General features: G+C 43.4%; 1 protein-coding gene across 1 annotated transcript in view; it reads right to left on the bottom strand.

The window, feature by feature from the left end:
- The window catches only part of LOC122802337 (ras GTPase-activating protein 2-like), a 1,675,609-nt gene that overhangs the window by 1,575,033 nt on the left and 76,072 nt on the right, over positions 1-24,504 (bottom strand). Inside the window, exon 2 of the mRNA XM_044071975.1 lies at positions 21,851-21,968. Within this exon, the coding sequence (XP_043927910.1) occupies positions 21,851-21,968 (118 nt within the window). The remainder of the gene's footprint in view (positions 1-21,850; positions 21,969-24,504) is intronic.

Genomic DNA, 24,504 nt, shown 5'->3' with positions numbered 1-24,504 from the left:
CAATTCAGCAGTAGCCGCAGGCTCAAAAGGTTGTAGAGTAAGTTTTTCCAACACAAAATTGAGATCCCAAGCAGGAGTAGGAGCTCTACGTGGGGTCTTATATTCTTTGCCCTCTAAGAAACTGCTTGAACAAAGGATGCTAAAACAATGGTGGGTCACAATCATAGTGAGCTGAAATTGCTGCAGCATGAATCTTAATGGAAGAGAAGGACAAACCTTTGTCCAATAACTCAGTAAGATATTGAAGAGCCACACTCAAATTAGGCTCAGAAATCTCCAAATTCTTTGCTGTACTCCAAAAGAAAAATCTCTTCCATTTTTCTGCGTACACTTTCCTTGTACTAGGTCTTCTAGCTTCCATAATCACATTTAAAACTTGTTGAGGAAGTTGAGACCTGCTGTGTTTCAACACAGAATATGCCAGGCTGTTAGATGAAGAGAGTGAAGCTTGACATTGAGCAGATGACCGTCCTTCTGAGATAACAGATGAGGAATCAAAGGTAAAGGCCATGGAGGCTTCCTTACCAGACTCCTTAGTAGTGGGTACCAGTGTTGCCGAGGCCAATCTGGAGCTATCAAAATCATCCTTGGCTTGTCTTGTCTGACTTTTAATAGCACCTTTGGAAGAAGAGGCAGAGGTGGAAAGGCATACACATGAAGGTTTTTCCAACTGAAAGACAGAGCATCCACTTTCTAAGCTGTGTGATGAAACCCCTTTGTGCAAAACTTTGGCAGCTGGTGGTTTAGTGGAGAAGCGAACAGATCTATGTCTGGAGTTCCCCATGACACTGTCAATTTCTGAAATACATGAAGATCCAGTTTCCACTCATGGGGATCCATGATTTGTCTGCTTAACACATCTGCTAAGGAGTTCTGTGCTCGGCAGAAACCTTGCCTGAAGAGTTAGTTGCAAGCTTAGCGCAGTCTCCCATAAAATCATTGCTTGCCTGCATAGAGGATAAGAATGTGTTCCCCTTGCTTGTTGATGTACCACATGACAGTTGTGTTGTCTGTTAGAATCAACACCTGCCCTGGAAGAAGTAACTCCTTGAAAGCCATTAATGCAAACTGGACTGCTAACATCTCCTTCATGTTGATATGTAGATGCTGTAGTCTGGCAGGCCACTTGTCTTGTATCCACTTTCCATTTAGATGAGCTCCCCAAGCAATGTCCGAGGCATCTGTCGTTAAAATCTGACTCGCCTCTGGCCGGGTCACAGAGAGTCCCTTGTTTAGGTGACATTCCTGAGCCCACCACAAAAATTCTTTTTGAAGGCAAGGTATTATTTGAATGACAGTGTCCAAATCCTGGCAGTGCTGTGTCCATACATTTTGAGATACCATTGTAGCTTCCTCATATGCAGTTTGGCATTGGGAAGCACCAGAATACAAGATGCCATGAACCCTAATGCTTGAAGGACTGTCCTTGCAGTCAGCACGGACTGATGAGATAGTTGATGGAAGTAAAGTGATAGACTCTTTTGTTTGTCCGGGGTTAAAAGGCCATCTGGGCTGCTGTATTCAGTCTCACACCCAGAAAGCACATGTCTTGAGAGGGTACTAGACTGGACTTTATTTCGTTCACAGAATACCCTAGGCATCTTAGCACTGCTATAACATATTCCAGATGCTGTAGAAGGTCTTCCTTTTCTTGAGCCAGAATCAGGCAGTCGTCCAAATAAGGATAGATTTGAATTCCTTTTAGCCTGAAGTAAGCTATCACTGGAGCCAGAACCTTTGTGAATACTCTGGGCAGTAGATAAGCCAAAGGGCAATGCAGAGAACTGATAATGAGAATTTCCAGCTCGAAAACGCAGATACTTCCTGCAACTTAGTCTTATAGGCACATGAAGGTAAGCTTCCTTGAGATCTAAAGTTACCATCCAGTGATCTTTGCCCAGCAGAGGTAAAAGCTGTTGTAACGTCAACATCTTGAACTTGGGAATGTCCAGATAAGTGTTGAGGATAGATAAATCCAAAATTGGTCTCCACGTGTTCCCCTTCTTTGGTACTAGGAACAGGCGAGAATAAAATCCTAGGCCCCTTTCTGATACAGGGACTGGCTGAATGGCCCCTATTTGGAGTAACAGAGAAATTTGCTTGTGAGCCTCTTTCCTTTGTGGAGGAGGAACATCTGGCATGCCTTTGAAAGGGGCAATGTATGGAAATAAAACCTGTAACCGTGGTGAATGATATCCAACACCCATCTGTCTTGAGTAATTAAATCCCAATTTCCTTTGAAAAGAGACAGTCTTCCTCCTAAAGGAGCTGCCAGGCGGGACTCAACGGGCAGCTGAAAAGGCAGGTCATTGGGTCTGTTTACGAAAGGACTGACCCCTGCCCTCACCAGAAGTCTGAGCAGGTGAACTCCTGTCCTAGGCCTAAAGAACCTTGAGCTCTGCCCCTACCACGTCTAGACCTACCCCTAGACTGGGAATCATAAGCAGGATATGTCCATCCCTTAGTAGGCCAATTTCTACTAAACTTGGTGGCTGCACCTGCAAAAATCTTTAACAGTTTGCATAGACTTAGCTTTGTCCTCCATTTTCTTTAAAACTGCTTCCACAGGCGAACCAAACAACACATCAGACTGTAAAGGAGCATCCAAAATACTTGTCTTAACATGCTCAGCTAAATTCTGATCCCTCAACCAGGCATGCCTGCGAAGAACAGAACTAGTGGCAGCCACCCTCGAGGAGGCCTGTACAGCATCAAAACCACATTGCAAAGAATGCTTACCCACTTGTTCAGACACATGAACTAAATCCAGCAACTCTTTACACTCAATACCTTCCGCCAAAGCATCCACCTTAGATTTCAGTTGTGAAAGGAGATAATTTTGATATTTAAGCATGTGAAACTGACAATTCAACGCCCTCATGGCTAAAGTGGAAGAAGTATACACTTTCTTTCCCCATCTATCCAAAGCCCTTGCCTCTTTATCAGTGGGAACAGGGTTTTTAACCACAGAGGCCTTAACACCTTTAGGTCCCTGAAAACAGTTTCGGGTCTGCCCTAGGACTCTTAAAAGATACTTATGAGCTTCAGGCACCCTATAGTACCTATCAGGTTTAACAGGAGCAGGAGGCAAAGAATCAGGGTTCAGGAAGCCTCTGCAAAACATCTTCCACCACATTCAACACAGGAGGTATAGCTAAGGGCCTATGCTGGGGCAAAACAAGAATTCCCTAAGCCTTTTCCTGGAATCAGAGTAATCCTGGCCTTCCCATTTAAAGTGCTCCCTCATGGAATGCAGAGTCTCTGAAAATGAGAAATCCTCAGGAGGAGAAGCTGTAGGAGTGGAGTCATCCACATCAGAATCAGAATAAGGAGGATACTCCTGCAAATCCTCCGCAGAAGACTCAGAAGCCTCTGAACACTGTTCAAAACTATCAAACTCCGGTTCCACCCTAGGCCTCTTATCAGGAGGGGGCATAGAACCTCTAATCATAGTAATCAAATCTTCTGCCATTTTAAGCATATGTTTCTTAGGCACAGAACCTGAAATGCTAGGAGAAGCCCCCACTGAAGCTGAACTTGGCCTACCTCTCAAAGAAGTTTTGGCAACAGAAGGAGAGGCTCTAACTACCTTGGGAAGAGAGGGAAGAACAGTTACCTGAGAAGCCCCTCAGCCTGGCCTACCTCCTGAGAAGGCACATCCTGTAGCAGTAAAGTCTCTGCCTGAGACTCCAAAGAAACTCCTGGCAAAACCTCTGGCTCCACTGAGCCTTCTAAAGAACCGGCGTCCGGGACTGCCGGTTCATCAACCCTAGGCTTCGCTGTTTTGTCCTTGCGCTTCTTGGACGAAGCGGGCGTCGGAGCATCCGGCGGCATTTTATAATTGCAACGCTTCCCAAACACTAACCTAGCACAGTCTAACCGTCTCTTAATAGTGCGTTTGTTAAACCTAGCACAAGAGCGGCATCCAACAACGTCGTGCTCAGGCCCTAAACAAGGTATACACAAGGTATGGTAATCCCTATGAGGTATCTGTTTCCCACAAGAAAGACAGTTATTCACTTTTTCTGACATCCGGTTAAATACTGAGGCAAGAAAAAAACAAAATGTTCCCCAACGGGGTACTTAGCCAACTCTGATTCGGTCTGAAACTCCGGTTTCGGAAATATTTCAGAACGCCAACCTGCACTCGCAAAACTGCTTCTGCATCGGACCATGCGGCAAAAAAGACTGAGGATATGACGTCGGTCATGCGCATTAGTACCCTGACGTACTGACGTCAGTCTAATGCGCCCTGACCGACGTCAGCCATATACTCTGGTATTCGGGCCGACTGGACAGCGGACTACCCAATAGTAAGGACTGCAGCAATGTGGAACGAAGAACATCTACTTTAGACTGAATAACCACTCACAATGGTGAAGGTAGCCTGGTGTGGAGCCAATGTCCACAAATAACAGATTCTGGAAGACTAGAAGCAACAAGATTCTAAACTGAATATTGTCTGCAGAAGATGGTACCAGTGTTGGCTTACACCAAATGTATTGCTCTGATAAGAAACCACATTTGCATAGTCTTGTTTCAGTTTAAAAAACTTCTGCAACATCAGTGACTACAGAAAGGCAAAAAATGTAAAATGTTTCGACTACACTACACGCCTATTCTTTGAGCAGGTATCAAACACATGAGATAAGGCAGCAAAATATGAATCAGTTTAGAAAAATGGATATCAAAAACTTGGAAGAATTTTCATTTTTGGCACTAGAACGGATGTGTGCTTGAGAAATATGTCTGCATGCTGCATATACCTGGAATGTGACCAATAGTTATTCAGAATGGTTTTCTGCTCTAGTTATATGTCCAGAAGTCCTCTTGACGGTATAGGAAAGATCATGCTTATTTACTCAAGTTAAACTGGTTGCGTGGGCTGAATCACGTGGTCTTTTTCCATGACCACCAATGCTAATCATTCAGGTGAAGAAACAACCATTATCTGTCTGACTAGGGTCACTGCAATACATTTAGTAATGACTGTCTGAGGTAACTGCAGACAGACCAAATGGAGGGCTTGTAAGTGGAAATAACAGCAGGCAGTTTAAGCAGTCACACTTTCAATGACACTATTATCCTTGCATATATTTTGGTATCCTGCACATCCAGACAGCACAAAGTCTCCCTTGTATAGCAAATGGAATTAAGGACTACAAGGTACGCATCCAAAAAATTTCTACCAACAGCAAACTGGTTCTGACTGCAGAGATGCAGAAACAGTTTCCTGTCCCAAGTCAAAGAACTGGGACAAATTTGTTTTTATCTTGATTCTTTTACAGGACTGGCTGGATGGGTCATTTTTTTTTTCTTTTTGCAGGGTCTTCTATCTTTAAAACTAAAAGAACTTTGAATCGGCGAAGGAAGAAAATGTAAGTACCTTCCTCCCACCTTTCAGAGAGTATCCCTATCAGTCCCAGACACCTTAAATGTCCTCTATGACTTCCAAGTGGTCAAATACGGGGAGAACCTAAGAACCAGCCTTCAGCCTTACCTCTAGAGGGTGGAACACCAAAGGAAGGAGTAGAGCAGGGCTTGGGTATGCCAAACCTTCTAAGAAATGAACTTAGAATGTGAGCAAAAGTGCAGAGTGGAAGTAAATTAGTGTCTCTTGTTCTGGTAATATCTAGGCCTTTCTAGAAAACAGATTGCATGGCACCCTGGTGATACAGCAGACTAATCAATTAGAGAGCTCATGGTCTCTCACCTACAGTCAACTCAAGTAACTGTCTCCTGAATAGTAATGGCAAACAGCAAAGGTCCCAAAAAGTCAGCGTCCATAATTTTAGCCATGTGTTCCTTTGTAAAATGGGTCACTCCAGAGACAAATCTATGCATGCAAAGGTTTGCTAAAGCAAAATGGCTTTGCACATCTGTCACATCATATGAGGATGTAACAGTATGGGAAACTGCTTTCCTACTTATCCCTATGAACTGTGCCACATGTGAAATATCTTGGGCAGAGGCCCGAAGTTACAAGGGAATGTTCAAAAATTACCTCTAAAAAAATTGCCCCATACAGTTAACAGACCTGATAGGCAAGGTGGTCCCAACAAAGACCTGTCCACACAACCTGTCATAAGGTCTGAATTTCTTGTCTGGAAGACTGTCAAGACCTACAAGTTAACATAGAGACCCAGGACTTTTAGGAGATGACGTATTCCATTGGAAGATTAAGTTCAAGAACAAGACCGTCCTCAGGTGAAGGATGAACTCTTAAGATTTGTCAGTAAATTATTCAGCCGGTGTCAAAAAATACAGAACCATCATGGCATGAATCCAGCAAGAGAAATAATTCAAGGAAATGAATCAGTGGCCTTTTTGATCAGATATATTTTTGTAGGTTAATCAAGTTATATGCATTTGTCAGCAGGACTCCATATATGAGTCACTTAGGGCCACTTCTGTAATGTTTTCTGCCTAAAAAGTTTAGGTAGTAGCTGTAATATTCTCCATATTCCTGACTTGTGTTTCTGGGATTAGTTGTTTGTTAGAGACTGTGTTATGAGCTCATTGTCCAGGCCATCTTAGTTAGCAAAGACCATCCCCATTTCAATGAGAGTGTAGTGTTTATGGTCATTGGCTAGTTGGGATGCCAGATCTACGGCTTGGAGAAAGCACCCCATTGGTTCTTTTGAGCTTTTTTTTTTTTTATAAGTTGTTTCAGGTTTCAACTTTCTGTTACTTAAGAAGTTAACTTGAGTGTTTCAGCCATAACACACAGAACTGAGGAAGAGCACATGATCTGTGATACATAACAATAAGTAGCCTGTTTTCTTGCTTATTTATAGTAGTTATTGCTTATTTGAGATATTTATAGCAATGTTATTGTATACTGCATACTTGTACTGTATTTCATAGCTACTGGCTCACTGCTGGTTTTCTGCTGTGATAAACATTTCTGTAGTGTTTTCTGCCTAAAATAGTTCAGGTCATAGCTGTAATTTTGTCCATATTCCAGATTGTGTAGCTAAAAAGTTGCCTACCCTCCCTCTCTGCCTATTGGTATCTTGTGTTTAATACCTGCTGGCCTTGCAGTTGCCCGCCCCTACTCTAAATTTGATCTTGCACACTCCTAACAGTCTAGTGTCATTAGCTCATTCTACCTAATACAGAGAGAACATCTGAGAAGACCAACCCACTTAGTTCTTACCTTCTATTCCTCCTTTCTCCCTTTCTAAAAAAAATATAAAAAAAATGCCTGAATCTCCTTGTGTTCTGGCTGTGCTTCTCAAACATTTTGGAAATATAGAGTATATTTTAGTGTATTTATTAAAACTGTATTTGCCTTAATATTGCTATGACTCAAGTGCGCTAGGTTGCACTGCATCTGAATTGTTTTAGTGTTGTTTTAGCTGCTTTTTACAGTCAGCTGCCTGTCGGGTGCCAGGATCCACCACATAACACATGCACTCAAGTCACTCCACAACAAGTACAAATAAGACTCTGTCACTGTCTATGTTGGAGTGAATGACTTGAGACGTACCTCCCTGGACTACATGAAAAGAGACATGGAAGAGCTCTTGGATCATGCGGCCCAGGCAGGTATGACCCTAGCCCTAAGTAGCATCCTGCCTTCACCCAGAATGATACCACAGTACAAGGACAAAATGACCGACTTCAACAATTGGCTAAGCTTCTGATGTCTTTCAAAGGGCATCCGGTATCTGTCTGCCTGGGACGACATGATCGACAAACCATGATGCTTTGCCAGAGATGGTCTGCACCTGTCACCCCTGGGATTCAGGTTACTGTTTAAAGCTCTTGCCACCCCTATAGTGCCTTTTTTAGCCAAGGTTCAAAGGACAAAACCACTACCATAACAGATACAACCATGCAAAATCTGAAGGTAATGCTACTCTATGCTAGAAGTCTAAACCTCAAAATGCACTCTCTCGTGGCACTCCTAAAAATGGAGAACATGGATATCTGTACAGTAACGGAGACCTGGATCAAGGCTCCAGAAAGCACCCCTGCAATACCAGGCTACAACTCTTACCACACTTTTCAGCCACCAAACCAAGACCGAAACACTAAAGGTGGAGGAGTGTCCATATTCACCAAGGATATTCACACTGCCAGGCTAGTTGCCCAACACAATGCATCTGAAATTCTCCAGGTGCAACTAACACTAGGTAAAACTGCAATCCAAATTGTAGCTTGCTACAGATCCCCCATCATGCCCCAAGATTCCCACTACACCTTTCTAAACATACTGGAAAATATTTAGATGCAACCAAACACCCTAACACTGGGTGATTTCAACTACCCTGCCATTAACTGGGAAAACTATTCGGGTACCAACACCTTTTCCCAACAGTTCTTGGAATTCATAAATTCCAATGCCCTGGATCAACTAATCCATAGTCCCACCAGGGGCTCCAATATCCTAGACCTGGTCATTACCAACATGGGAGATAGATGCTCCACACAAGTGGTCACCCCCTCATTGGTCAGGTCTGACCATAAGCACATCACCCTTGACATCCACATCCCACACCCACACCCCAGTAAGGAAACCTCCATAAAAAACTTCTCCAAAGCCAACTTCATGCTACTCAAGTCAGAAGTGACAAACTTCATGACACCCATGGAGACGGGAGCTGAAAGTTCGACTGCTGAATCCCACACTAAGGCACTGTATGAGCACATCCACTAGTGCATGAATCGTGCCATCCCAAATAGAACCAAGACGTTCTCCTCCAAAAAAAAGGAAGCAAATCTGGTGGTCCCCTGCCATAAACAAACTATACAACAGAAGGAAGAAACTGTTGCAGAAAAGAGGAAAATCCCAGGATGCAAAATACTCCCTTACCAGCCTCAGTAAGAAGCTGAGATCCCTCATAAAATCCTCCAAAGTTAGTTACGAAAATAAAACTGCCAAAGATTCCAAAGACAACCACAAGGCATTCTATAGTCATGTCAAGAATCCAAATGGCAATGCTCTGAGCTACAACAGAATGGCATTAAATATACTGATCCCAAGGATATTGCCAATATCCTGGCAGATCGATTTAGTGCCAACTTCACCCCCCTCTCACGCGTAAAGGGCCCATCGCAATACAAAAAGATTACCAAATAGTAAATGATTTCCTGCAGGTACAACCTCCACGTTTCAGCAGAAACTGGCCTTCAAAAAATTGGTCCTTTCCAGCCACGGACAGACCTCAAAGAGGCAGATACAGGCGCCCGAGAGGTAGAGGGCAATCTCAAGGATCATTCAGAGCCAGGCAATGGCAAGTACCAACCCCAAGAGGTGGAGAAGATAGATCACAGTCATTCAGAAAACAGACACAATGACTTTCCCCTTTACCTGCCAAGCAAAGCTTTAATGGCAGCACCTTTAGGCGGAAAACTGGCATTATTCTAAAAAAAAATGGCATATTGTCACAAAAGACAAATGGATCCTGGACATTATAGACAGAGGCTACAGATTCCAGTTTCACACCCTTCCAAAAATGAGAGGCATGCCAAACCTGCCACAAAATCAAAGGGCAGAAGCACAAAAACAAATTTCAGCTCTCATGGACATGAAAGCTATTCAGGAGGTGCCTGCAAAAGAACACGGTCAAGGGTTTTATTCCAGACTATTCCTGGTACCAAGGAAAGACAAAGATTGGAGACCTATTTTAGATCTATCCATCCTAAACACATACTTACAGGTACCAAAATTCAAGATGCTCACATTACAGCAGCTTCTTCCCATGCTGGGCAAGGAGTCTTGGCTGGTAACACTGGACCTCAAGGAGGCATACCTGCATGTCCCTATCAGACAAGATTGCAGATGATACCTCAGATTTCTTGCAGGTTCAACCCATTATCAATTCTCTGCATTGCCCTTTGGCTTATCTACTGCGCCCAGAGTGTTTACGAAATGCCTGGCATCAGTAATTGCCTTCTGCAGACTTCAAGGAATACAAATATACCCATATCTGGACGACTGCCTGATCCAAGCGGACAGCAAGGACATACTTCTGAAACACCTGGCGTTTGTAATAAGACTGTTGAACTTTCTGGGATACACAGTCAACAAAAAGAAATCAAAGCTAATACCCTCTCAAACAATAATTTTCCTGGGTGCCAGCTTGAATACAAACACCCAGATGGCCTACCTCACGCCAGACAAACAAGGGCAACTATCTCAATACTTCAGCAAATTGGCAACCTTCACCAGGCTGACTGCAAGGAAAGTCCTGCAGGCTCTGGGATTCATGGCATCTTGCATCCTGCTGATCCCATGTGCAAAGCTGCATATGAGGAAACTTCAATGTTACCTAAAAAACTTATGGTCTCAACACAGCCACAGTTTGGAAACAATTATACCACTCATTCCATGTCTTCAAAAGGAATTTCTGTGGTGGGCTCAAGCATGCCAAAGAAACAAAGGTCTCCCTTTCTGCATACCTCGAGCAAATCAAATCATCACAACAGATGCCTCGGACTACGCCTGGGGGGCACACATGAAAGATCAGTGCATTCAGGGAAAATGGTCCCAAAAAGAGAAGCACCTACACATCAACCAAAAGGAAATGCTAGCAGTGCAAAATGCTATTATGGCCTTCAAAGACCTACTGCATCCAGGCCAGCTATTGATAAGGACAGACAACACCACAGTGATGTGGTACATAAACAAACGGGGGAACTCATTCATACCCCCTGTGCAGACTAGCAATGACCCTTTGGAACACAGCTTTGGAATTGCAAATCCAACTTCAGGCACAATTCCTGCCAGGGAAGGAAAACACACTGGCAGACAGCCTAAGCAAAAATATGACAGCTCCACATGAATGGAAGTTGCATCCTCAGGTTTTCGCAAAGATAACTCAAGCATGGGGACAGCCAGACATAGATCTCTTTGCTACCCACAGAAATTATCAACTGAAAAAAATTTGCTCAAGGACCTATCATCCACAGGCCTGGAAAGTGGACGCACTCTCCTTCACCTGGACAACATTGACGGTCTATGCCTTTCCGCCTCTCCCTCTGCCGCCCAAAGTTCTATTAAAAGCCAGAGCAGAGAGGCCGAAAATGATTCTCATTGCTCCAGACTGGCCAAGACAACACTGGTATCCACTCCTGAAGAGCCTGACGCATTCCCCACCATGGATCCTACCTCTAGTACCTCTTCTGTTGTCCCAGCACAACTTCAAAACTCTTCACAGCCAGCTCAAAACCCTAAATCTAGCCGCATGGAAAATCCCTTGATTTCACAACAGACCCTCCTCTCCAAGGAGGTGCAGGATGTCATCTTGGAGGCCAGAAGACCTTCTACTAGAAAAGCCTACTCTGCCAAATGGAAGCGGTTTTGTGCCTGGAATCAGAAAAAGGGCCAGAATCCTTGGGTAGTGAATATACCTCAAATATTACAGTACCTAGCTGAGATGTTAAACAGTGGACTTTCCTTCCCCTCCATAAAAATCCATGCTTCAGCCATTTCTGCACAATACAACACAGATCCTCCTTTATTCTCTCATCCTCTCTTAAGACAGTTCCTCAGAGGGGCTAAGAATATAAAACCCCAAGGAAATCACCAGTCCCTGCTTGGGACCTCAGCTTCATATTGGATAAACTGACCCTTCCTCCATTTGAGCCAGCTGCTTCAACAGAACTACAACATTTGTCATGGAAAACAGCCTTCCTTCTGGCTATCACCTCAGCACGCAGGGTTTCTGAACTACAGGCCCTCATGGCTGTGCAACCTTTCATCATTTTCCATCAGGATAGAGTTTCCTTACGAACCAATCCTACCTTTATGCCAAAGGTAGTATCCAGTGTAGCCTTGAATCAGACTATCCACTTACCTACCTTTTACCCTAACCCACAAAACAAAGGGGAAAGACTACTGCATTCCTTGGACATTCACAGACAACTCCGTTATTATTTCGACAGGACGAAGCCATTCAGGAAATCCGAGCAACTCTTTGTGTCCTATGCTACAGGTGCTCAAGGAAAGGCTATTTCCAAACAGACAGTCTCAAAATGGATAGCCCATTGCATACGCTTTTGTTACTCATTTCATGGAAAAGCTGTGCCTTCAAGCATCAGGTCCCACTCCACAAGGGCCACTGCTACCTCTGCAGCTTTCCTCAGGGGAGTTCCTACTAAGGACATTTTAGAAGCAGCCACTTGGAGTTCAGTGCACACTTTCTCCAAACACTATCACCTTCCACTTTACTCAAAATCTAGAGCGGGATTTGCCACAGCTGTCTTGCAGGGCATCCTTGCTCCTCCTAGTTCCACCTAGTTCCTGCCACCCCTACTTAGCTTTGGGATTTTACCCATCTGTTATGACTGCAGCTGTATGCACGATGAACATAGTACAGTTTTGTACCTACCATAAATGTAGATGTTCCGAGTGCTCATACAGCTGCAGTCCAGGTTTCCCTCCCTCCATCCCCTCTTAGGACAGGCCGTATGACAAACACCTTCTCAAACAACCTATTTGGGGTTTTCTTTTATGGTGTATTTGCTTGCAAACTACTGTTTTTTGATTATTCTATATTGCATGACTACATAAGTTTATGTTTTGCCTTCCTTCTGGGGGAACCTGACATCTGGGGCAAGAAAAACTGAAGAAGATGGCGTCGGCTGGTTCTTTTATACCCCTGCTGCACTGACGTCAGGGAAGAAGCGACGACAACCGACGCTGGACCTAGACTTTGGAATTCGGCCGACCGAGGACCTGCCTGATGGCAGGATAACCCATCTGTTATGACTGCAGCTGTATACACGATGAACATCTGGGAGCCATTACTGAATCCCCAAATGATGTGGATATTCTACAAAAGGCCTTACAGAAACAGATGCTTGGTGCCAGGGCCATGGGCTCAAGCTTAATGCCAAGAAATGTATAGTTATCCCCTTTGGGAAAAACTATGTACCTATGAATTACCACATAGGTGGCAGTACACTAAACACCGAAAGTGCGATGAGAGACTTGGGGACGCAGGTGGACAGTGGTCTCACCTTCAATAACCACATAGCCACAACAGACAGGAAATTCTTCTATGTGACACACCTCATCACTAAGGGCTTTTCATCCAGAAAAAAGGAGGCAACTGTCCCACTGTACTCATCCCTCATTAGACCCATTATAGAGTACAAGGCCCCATTTGGTATGTACCTCACAATACATCTGCAACAGCTGGAAAGGCCGCAGAAATACCTCGCTAAAAGAATCACAGGCCTAAAGCAGATGCCCTATGCTGACCATCTAAAAACAACTCCAGCTATACCCTGTGGCATATCGTCTACTCAGAGGCGATCTCTGCTCAACATACAAGGCCATGTCAAACCCTGAGCTGTTGGACATGCTCCACTTAAAGAAAAAGTACAGTTGTGTACACTTACCATAAATGTAGATATTTGAGTGTATTCACTGTTGCAGTCATTACAACTGGGTAACCTGCTGGCAGGTTGTCCTCAGTCGGCCTGAATATCAAAGTTTTGGGTCCTGCGCCGGTTGTGGTCTCCTCTTCCATGACGTCAGGTCATCAGGGATATACAACATGCAGCCGACACCATTTTCTTTAGTTTTCCTTGGCCCAGATGTCAGGTGCCCCCCAAATGGGGAGCAAAAAATATATATATATATATATAAATGCAATTGTAACAACATAAACTTTACCTTCATATAAAAGCAAATACACCACAAAGGCTGTAGAATATAGTGAACCATTTTCTTTAGTTTTCCTTGGCCCAGATGTCAGGTGCCCCCCAAATGGGGAGCAAAATATATATATATATATAAATGCAATTGTAACAACATAAACTTTACCTTCATATAAAAGCAAATACACCACAAAGGCTGTAGAATATAGTGAAGGAAAGAGAAGTTCTAGAAAAAAGGGGGATGGCAGGTGGGTAACTTGGACTGCAACAGTGAATACACTCGAACATCTACATTTATGGTAAGTGTACACAACTGTACTATGTTCTTCATGTTTCATTACATTTGGGTAGAATCCCAAAAGCTATGGATGGGAGGCTGGAAATAAATAGCATTAGGAGAGGCTGGCTATGAGGCCCTGCAGAACTGCAGTGGCAAAGCCTGTCCTGGACTTAGAGAAAAGAGGCAAATGATAATGCTTTGTAAAAGTATGAACAGAGCTCCAAGTAGCAGCTTCTAGAATGTCTTTGGTTGGCACCCCTCTGAGAAAAGCTGCTGATGTAGATGCAGCCCTGGTGGAATGTGACCTGATTCCCTTGGGCACTGGTTTACCATGATTCAAATAACAGAAACGAATGCAGTGGCTTATCCACTTTGAAATAGACTGCTTTGAAATAGCCTTCTCCTCTGATCCTGCAGCAAATGCCACCAATAGCTGCTCAGACTTTCTTAGAGATTTGGTCCTGTTTAAGTAGAATCTTAGTTGTCTGTGTACGTCCAGAGAATGCAGAATCTGCTCCCCCTTGTTCTGCTGATTTGGGTAAAAAGTTGGCAGGTGAATAGTTTGGTTAAGAGCCACACTGGATACCACCTTAGGCATAAAGGAAGGATTGGTCCTGAGGGACACCCTGTCCGGGTAAAATGTAATAAAAGGCTCCATAGCCATGAGGGCTTGTAGTTCTGAAAACCTTCTTGCTGAAGTGACTGCCAGAAGGAAAGCTGTTTTCCAAGATAAAAACTTTATATCCGCAGTAGCTGCTGGTTCAAATGGAGGCAGGATGAGCTTTTCCAACACAAAATTGAAGTCCCAGGCAGGAGCTGGTGATCTTATGGGAGGCCTTAAATTTTTGGCCTCTCTAAGGTACTGTTTTAGCAGAGGATGAGAAAAGATGGGAAGCTCTGTGTTGCAATGAGCCGAGATGGCAGAGGCATGAATTTTTATTGATGAAAAAGATAGGCCTTTGTCAAGCATCTCAGTCAAGTATTGTAAAATCGGAGGAATATATGGCTTTGCTGTGTCCATCCCTTGTGCTTGGTTCCAAGCACAGAATCTCTTCCATTTGTCAGCATAAGATTTTCTAATACTAGGCCTTCTGGCTTCCAAAATGACATCCATCACAGATTTACTGAGAGGTGTTGTTTGAATAATTACATGATCAGCCATGCTGCCAGGTTCAGAGTTTGGAGCTGATTGTGCAGAATTTGATTGCTCTGCTGAGACAGTAGATGAGGTATTTGAGGCAAGCACAAAGGAGGGAGTTGAGACATATTCCTTAGAATTGGGTACCAGTGTTGGCGAGGCCAATCCGGGGCAATTAGGATCATTTTTGTTTTTTCCTGTCTGACCTTTAGTAAGACCTTGGGAAGAAGAGGCAGAGGAGAAAGGCGTAGACTGATAGGTTTTTCCAACTGAAGGATAGGGCATCCACTTTCCATGCTTGTCTGTGATAAGTCCTTGTGCAGAATTTGTCCAGTTGATAGATCTATTTGCCTCTCCCCAAAACTATGTCCGGACTCCCCCATTTCTCTGTTATCATGCATAAGACTTGTGGATTCAGTTTCCACTCGTGAGGATCCATAAGATTTCTGCATAGGTCGTCTGCCAGAGTATTTTGTTTTCCTGGCAGGAATTGAGCTTGAAGATGTACTTGGTAAGTCAAGGCTGTGTCCCACAATGCCATGGCTAGTCTGCAAAGGGGGTAGGAATGTGTACCCCCCTGCTTGTTTATGTACCACATAACCGTAGTGTTGTCCGTCTTCATCAGTAATTGTCCTGGATGAAGTAAGTCCTTGAAGGCTGTCAGGGCATTCTGAACAGCTAACATCTCTTTCTGGTTGATATGCAGATGCATTTGTTTTGGCCTTCATATGCCCTGAATGCATCTCCCCACCAGATGGGCCCCCCCAAGCATAGTCTGATGCGTCTGTAGTTAGGGTTTGGGTGGCAGGGGGTAGAGTGAAAGACTGCCCCATGTTCTGGTGACATGTCTCTGCCCACCAAAGAAACTCCTGTTGTAGGCAGGGAATGAGAGGAATCACTGTTTCCAGACTGACAATGTTGACTCCATAAACTTTTTAGATAACACTGTAGTTTCCTCATATGCAGTCTTGCATATGGAATTAGTAAAATGCAGGATGCCATGAACGCCAAAGCCTGCAGAATTTGTCTTGCAGATAACTGGGTTTTTGTTGCTATCTGTTTGAAGTAAATAGTCAGTTGCCTTTGCTTGTCTGGCATAAGGTAAGCCATCTGAGCAGTTGTATTCAAGCTTGCAACCAGGAATGTAATCTTTTGAGAGGGTACCAGTTGTGATTTCTTTTAGTTTACTGTGTACCCTAAGCATGTTAGAAGCCTTTTTACAAATTCCAGATGTTGAAGAAGAATGTCATTGTTTTCTGCTTGAATGAGGCAGTCGTCCAAGTAAGGATAGATTTGTATGCTTCTTTGTCTGCAAAATGCAATTACTGGTGCCAGGCACTTTGTAAAGACCCTGGGTGCAGTAGATAAGCCTACAAAGGGCAATTCAGAGAATTGATAAAGCAGAAAACCAGCCTTGAAGCGGAGGTACCTTCTGCACGATTCCCTTATTGGGATATGCAGGTATGTCTCTTAAGTCTAGAGTCACTAGCCAAGCGTTCTTTGTCCAGCATGGGCAGAAGCTGTTGCAAAGTCAGAATTTTGAATTTTGGGATGTCCAAGAATGCGTTCAAAATCGATAAATCCAGTATTGGGCGCCAGGTGTTGTCTTTTCTGGGTACCAGGAACAGTCTTGAGTAAAACTCTTGCCCTTTTTCCTGTTCTGGTACTGGTTGAATAGCCCCCATATCCATGAGGGACGTAACTTGTTTCTGTGCCTCTGCCCATTGATTTTGTGGCAGATCTGGCCAACCGTTTGGAATTGGCAAGGTATGGAAATGAAATCTGTATCCCTGGGATACTATATTTAATACCCACTTGTCCTGGGTTATTAACTGCCAGTTTTGAGCATGAAGTGCTAATTTTCCCCCTAAAGGGGCTGCCAAAAGATAAGTGCTTGGTGATGGCAGAGGGAAGTCATTGAGACTGTTTACTGTAGGGTTGTGCTTGGTTTCCTCCAGATTTGAAGGTAGAGGCACCCCATTGCTTTGACCTGTAAGAACCCTGTGATTGGTATCTAGAGCCTTTTGAGCGCCTGTATTTGCCCCGTGAGGCTCTGTCGGACACAGAAAAGGACCAATTTTTTGTAGGCCAGTGTCTACTGAATCTTGGTGGCTGCACTTGTAAGAAGTCTTTTACAGTTTGCATAGACTTAGCTTTGTCTTCCATTTTTTTAAAACCTCTTCTGCCTTATTACCAAACAGAGTATCATGCTGTAAAGGTGCATCCAACAATTTAGCTTTAACATGATCAGGTAGATTTTGCTCCTTGAGCCGGGCATGCCTTTTAATCACAGATCCAGTAACTGCGGCCCTGCAGGAGGCCTCCAAGGAATCAAAACCACATTTGCTCCTTGAGCCGGGCATGCCTTTTAATCACAGATCCAGTAACTGCGGCCCTGCAGCAGGCCTCCAAGGAATCAAAACCACATTGCAAAGTACGCTTTCTAACCTGTTCTGTTGCATGCAATAATTCCTGTAATTCTTTATTTTCCACACATTCAGAAATCAACATAATTTTCTGTTTCAATAATCCCATAACATGCTGTTGATATTTAAGCATATGAAACTGGCAGTTTAAGGCCCTAATTGCCAAGGTTGCAGACGTATAAACCTTCTTTCCCTATCTATCCAGTGCCCTAGAATCTCTATCAGAGAGGGTAGGATTCTTAGCTGTTGAGGTCTTTACACATTTGGGACCCTGTTAGATAGTTTCAGGTTCAGCAGCAGGGTTTTTGAATAAAAATTTGTGGGAGTCAGGAACCCTGTAATATCTGTCTGGCTTACTAGGAGCCAGAGGTAGGTAATCTGGAGTCATGCTAGATTCCGAAAACACATCATCAACAATATCTAATACAGGAGGAATGGCCAAAGGCCTATGCTGAGGAATAAGGAGGAAACCCCTACGCCTCTTTTTTGATTCTGAGAAATCCAGACTCTCCCAATGAAAATGTTCCCTTAAAGTATGCAAGGTTTCTCCAAAAGAATAATCTTCAGGAGGAGATGCAGATGGGATGGATTCCTCTGCATCTGAATCCTCACAGGGTGGTATAGAAAATTCTTGATCAGAAGAGGAATCAGAAGAAATAGACACCTGATCTGAAGATTCATAATCAGTGTCTTGCCTAGGCCTCTTATCAGGGGGAGGTTGGGAACCCCTGATCAAGGTAATTAATTCTTCAGCCATTTTGATCATCTGTTTTTTGGGCATAGAGGCTTAAGCACGTGGCTCATGCATCGGTTTTTTAGCCTTAGAAGTTGCTTTTGTCTTTGTTTTTGAAGCTGGTGTCGGTTTTATATACAAATGCTGAGGCCTGAAAGCATCCTCAGAAGCCGGTGCCTGCTCAGCGGCTCTGGACCCATCCGAGGGAGACACAGCGGGTACAATAATCTCACGGCATGCCAGACTCCACATGGGTCTCGGTAGAGGCCTGCGACTCGAAAGTAGCGGGTATCAGGGGCTGCGAAAGCACCTCACTGAGTAACGGCGAACCAGCGACTGGCTTAGGAGAAGCTTTGTCATCGGTTTTGGACCTCGACGGTCTGTCTCTGTCCTTTTCTTTGCGTTTTTTTATGAACTCCGGTAGTCGGATTGCTATCCAACGACATTTCAGGGTAATTAAATCCATTTCCAAAATATTTTGAAGCAAAGATATACCAACACTTAATAGTGCGTTGGTTAAATCTAGCACAAAACCGACAGCAAGGCACGTTATGATCTAGGCCTAGGCAAGGAATACAGTACAAATGAAAATCCTTATGAGGTATTTGCTTCCTACAAGTAATGCAATTTTTAACTTTTACTAACATCGGAAGAAGCAAGAAAAAGTTTCCCCAACAGGGTACTTAGCTTTATTTGAAAACTTCGGTTCTGAAACTCGAATGCGAAAATTTCAGGAGTCGGCTGACCGGCACTTGCGAACTGCTTCTGCTTTGGGCACTGCACGGCAAGAAAGACTAAAGAAAATGGCGTCAGCTGCATGTTTTATATCCCGGACGACCTGACGTCATGGAAGAGGAGACAGCAACCGACACAGGACCCAAGACTTTGATATTCAGGCCGACTGTGGGCAACCTGCCAGTAGATTACCCAAATGTAATGACTGCAACAGTGAAGCACGAAAAACATTCCCAATCCCTCAGAGCCACACGCTCCAGGAATCTAAACCTTGACATCACAATAAACAAAACATGCTGGAGGGATAGGTTCCTGACCCAGAGACACCCCATACACATCAAGCAGAGCGCTTCCTTGGCCCTCTTCAAAAGGAACCCTGACCATTGGATGGGAGATAGGAAATTCACCCTGGGGATCACGTTAGTCACCCTGCTAGACAGGGGTCCAGGGAAGCAAATATTGTGGGAAGAAATATCCAGGGAATTGTTATGGCTAGGCTTGTAAAGGCCCTAGGGCCGATAGCCTAGTACCAACCTATGAACTTCTGGGGAAGAGTGGAATAAATGTCCAATTGACTGTTACGAGGTATTGGCATGCATCCGTCACAGGAGGTAGAACTCCCAAACAAAGAGGAGGAAGATCTCCTCCCTATTACTTCCCTTGGATGAAAACACTTCATATGTGAGGGGAGAGTGGCTTCTTCTCTTGTTTGCCCTATGAGAAAGGGAAGATGATAAAACTAGAGAGCAGCATGACTAATGCTAACTTGACTCTCCATCTTCCTCCTCCTCATACTGTACTGTCAACTATGAATAACATTACTCACTGCCTGTTCTCCAACTTGGCCTGCTGCTCCACTGCCACTATAACTAAAACTACCTTCATTGCCCGTACTCTTTCTCTTGCTGCAGTGCCATTACAACCAATGTTACTTTAACTGCCATCCCTTCTCCTCATGCAGTACGGTCTCTGGGACCAATAAAGCACTCCTCCTCCTGCTGCTTTGTCACTATGACTAATGCTATTTTCATTCTTTCTTTTCCTTTCCCTTGCCGTACTGTCACTAGGACTGCATGCTACCTCGCTCCTCCTCACTCGCCTCCTATTCCTGCTGTATTAGTCACCAGGACTAATGTTACCTTCACTCCTTGCCTTCATCGTCCTCTTCCTCCTGCTGTACTGTCACTTAGACTAACGTAACCTTCACTCATCCCTCACTTTTCCCACGCCTGCTGTATGGTCACCAGGACTAATGTTACCTTTATTCATCCCCCTCTTCCTCCTGCAGCACTATCACTAAGACTAACGTTACCTTCAATGCTCCTCCTGCTGTACTGTCACTAGAACTAACATTAACTTCACTCCTCTTCCTGCAGTACTGTCACTAGAACTAACATTACCTTCACTCCTCCTGCTGTACTGCAGCCAAGATATACGTTACCCTCGCACCTCCTCTTTCTGCTGTACTGTCACCAACACTAACTTTACCATCACTCCTCCTCCTGCTGCTGCATTGTCACTAGTACCATTACCTTCAATCCTCCTCCTCCTGCTGCATTGTCACTCTGACTAACAATACCTTCACTCCTGCTGCTGCATTGTCACTAGGACCAATGTTACCTTCATTCCTCCTCCTCCTGTATTGTCACTAGGACCAACGTTACCTTCACTCATCCTCCTGCTGCTGCATTGTCACTAGGACCAACATTACCTTCACTCGTCCTGCTGCTGCACTGTCACTAGGACCGTTACCTTCACTCCTCCTCTTGCTGCACTGTTACTATGACCAATATTGCCTTCATTCCTCCTCCTGATGCTGCACTGCCACTAGGATCAACATTACCTCAATTCCTCCTCCTCCTCCTGCTGCATTGTCACTAGGACCAAAACCTTCATTCCTCCTCCTGATACTGCACTGTCACTAGGACCAATGTTACCTTCACTCATCCGCCTGCTGCTGCATTGTGACTAGGACCAACATTACCTTCACTCCTCCTCCTGCTGCATTGTTACTATCACCAATGTTGTCTTCATTCCTCCTCCTGATGCTGCACTGCCACTAGGACCAACGTTATCTTCATTCCTCCTCCTGATGCTGCACTGTCACTAGGACCAGTGTTACCTTCACTCCTGCCGTACTGCTATATTAGGACTAATTTCACCTTCACTCCCCATTCTATGTCTTGTCTTCCTGTTGCTGCAGTGTCACTAGCTGACAAAAGCAGAAAGCATGGGACTAGGGCTGCTGTCACCTCACTTGGAAGTCTCCAACTATGCTCAATTCACTCAGGCAGTGTTAAACATGCTAGTTGTAGTCATGCACAATTGTCAGTATCTTGAAAACTGATGTGTGTGTTAAATTCAGCCCCACCTCAAGACAACAGGTATTGACATTACTCTGCATGATCAAAGCCTGGCAAAGTAGTTCCCAACTGTTCAGTTTAAATGGAATGCAACCTTAGCCACAAAGAAACTGAACTACTTTAGGCATCTGTAGCAGAGTTCAGCCTGTAAGTATATTGCATCCATATGATCCATTTATTAGAAAAGACAATAAAACCTTCAAAACTGTTATTGCAGAAAATGATGTACCACTATATTAAAACAATTCATATTTGTAGTAGTTCTATAAAAATATTATAAAGCATTTCTACAGTCTTGCATGAAGCCGTATAGACCTGGATTCATAGTCCACAGCGCACATAATGAGGGGGGTAAAGTTTACAATAAGCCTTCCTGAAAACACTGTACCATCCTTTTTGCATGGAGATACTCAATTACAAAGAAGTGATGTAGCTGAAATCCCTTCAACCTGCTAATGTCAGCAATACGAGTCAAAATACAAACCTATCACTGCATAAGCTTTCAGTCAGACATTAGTTTTTTATGATGCGCTGTGATAAATACTAGTTGCTTCTCACCTTAACGATTTCTCAACGACTTTCGTACGGTACACTTCCTCCTGGTCCAAATTAACTGTGCAGAAAGAGTCTCTTGTTCTTGTAGTCCCAGTATATGCAAGTAAGTGCTTGGCTTCACCTGTTTAGAAAAATAAACAGGTTTATAGTACCAGCTGACATAATGAGCATTTTTACAGAAAGGCATGCACCAAATTTCATTTGTTAATAAATCTTACATTTATGCAACTACTATATACAAACAGCTCACTGACTCTAGGTTAACATAGGTCTTCTGTATGCATTTCTGAGTGAACCCATTATGTGCAAGAACATGAGTGCTATAAAACCATTCCTTTTCTACTGTCATTACAGACTTTACCAAATAATATATTTAAATACCCTGAATAGATTACTACCAACATTTGATAAAATCTCTCACAATTATGATTATATTTCAAGTCATGCTGGGTTTGTCAATTTAGAATACACTTCACTGGAACACATGAAACAAATAAGCATTAAATGAGAGCTTTGGCACTGGAAAAAAAGTTACTCTCCTCTTCAGTCTTAATGGATGACCAGTTTAGTAATGCACCGCTTTTCAACCACTGGTTAATACAGGAGTATAATGACCAGATCAAGTTCAAGATTACATGCTTAATATTCTAAACAAGCTACAATAAAAACAAAGTAAAGTTACTACAAAACCTTAAAGAACTATAATAACATATGGTTGGAATGGCTACATCAAATCAAAAGACAACATGCATAAGGTGAAAAGGTGACTTTTAAAAGACATGAGGTCAAGAAGTGTGCCACTTAACTGGCAGTGCTACTGACAACATGCACACCACTGCATGTAGTTCACAATTAACATCAGCTTCCCATGTATACTGAATTTTAATGAAAATCTGCCGCATGACTACACTTGCCAGACCACCGGCAGAAAGCCCTCAGCTGACAAAAAATGCCCCCACCCACCCCACCCCCACCATGGTAAATCCAGTGCCCAAGATGTTAACTAAACTCTGGCCTTCTGGACCACAGTTCATTAATATCATTAAGCCAGGTCCATATTTTACTTTTCACTACAAATTAACAAACAGGATCATCAGGAATTAGCAGGGAAACCACAATGTACATCATAACACTTCAGGATTCAACTTGGCAACTCCCGTTGTTATAGTTAAAAAAACATCTTTTTCAAATGTTATTCTTTCTTGGAACACATTTAGTATATTCTTGAAGTCATCTAAACATTTATCTTATTACTATGGAAACAAACTGACACTAGCTTGCACTTTCAACCAACACTCAATCACATTATTTGTGTTTATGGCTCCAGGTACTTCATAAGCACCTCCAAGAGCTACAGCAAGGTACCCTACTTTCAACCCATCTCACAGTGCCTACATAGTAGATGCAACCATAAGGAGGATTTGTTTACCTCTACTTACCTTCTATTCGTTCTTCTGGATGTACTTAGAATATCTTCACAGTTCTGAATTGTGTGTGAGGAACACATTTATACAATGACACTATTCTACAAGTAACAGCAAATGAACAGTACAGAAGTAAATTACTGCATAGGATTGGATTGGCAGAAACGTGCCAAGCTACAAATGTCTGTGCAGACAAAGACAAATACCTCTAAAGCAGCAGAAAAGACACTGTGGCACAGCTTTTTTTTAATTTAATTTTGTTATCAAGAAAAGGCTTCACATTTTGTCCGGACACAATGTAGCAAACATGAATACGAGGTACAATCATTTTGTGTTAACTCTACTTTCTGATCATAGCCATACTATAAACTCTGACATCTAGTCCCTGCCTTCCCCCATTTCACCAAATTATTCTAAATCTGGTAAGGAAAGTACCAAAATGTTATATCAAGGTTAGGTGGGTCCCTCAGGAATATAAGCCTTCTAGTTGTCAAGTATGGGTCACCATGCAAGGACGGAGGGTCAGAAGTAGGCAGAGATAATCATACAGTAGCTGCAATGCTTTAATCGTTTATTAAAGGAAAACTCTACCCTAGAACTAAAAAAATGTTTTTTCACTCATTCTTTGTTTCCTGACCTATTTTAACACCCCCAAATCACTCTAAGTGCTTTATTTGTAATTTTAGCCTATTTTCCACAACATGGCTACCAATAGGGCTTGATGCATCAATGTGATCTTGTTCTCCCTCAACCCTATTTCCCATAATGCTTTCTATGACTCATGCCACACATAAGGAAGTAACTTTGAATTCCCAACCACAGTAACAGAAGGCAAGAAAATACTGCAGCACTAAGTTCCACAGCTTGTTGTTCGTTATTGCTTACAGAGTGATCCATAAAGACTCATTTCATCCACTGCCAAACGATGCAGTAATATTCAGACTACAGACAAAACGGCCTCACTAAGACCAGTGACTGGTGTCAGACCCATGGCCTTAAGTTCAATGCCAAAAAATGTGTCTTCATCCCCTTTGGGAAAAAACCCAGTTCCCACGAATTACAACATCGATGGTAGCCCACCTAACACAGAAGGCGTTATAAGAGATCTGGGAACACAGGTTGACAGCAACCTCTCTTTTGACCTCCATATTACCACTGTGGTTAGATAGTCCTATGCGGCACATCTCATTAAGGGCTTTGCATCCAGGAAGAAAGAGGTCACTGCCTCCCTCT

The sequence above is a fragment of the Protopterus annectens genome, chromosome 5.part0, assembly GCF_019279795.1.
Source record: "Protopterus annectens isolate FY-2018-M chromosome 5.part0, PAN1.0, whole genome shotgun sequence".
Taxonomy (NCBI): Eukaryota; Metazoa; Chordata; order Ceratodontiformes; family Protopteridae; genus Protopterus; species Protopterus annectens.
This window is presented reverse-complemented; position numbering and strand designations above follow the sequence as displayed.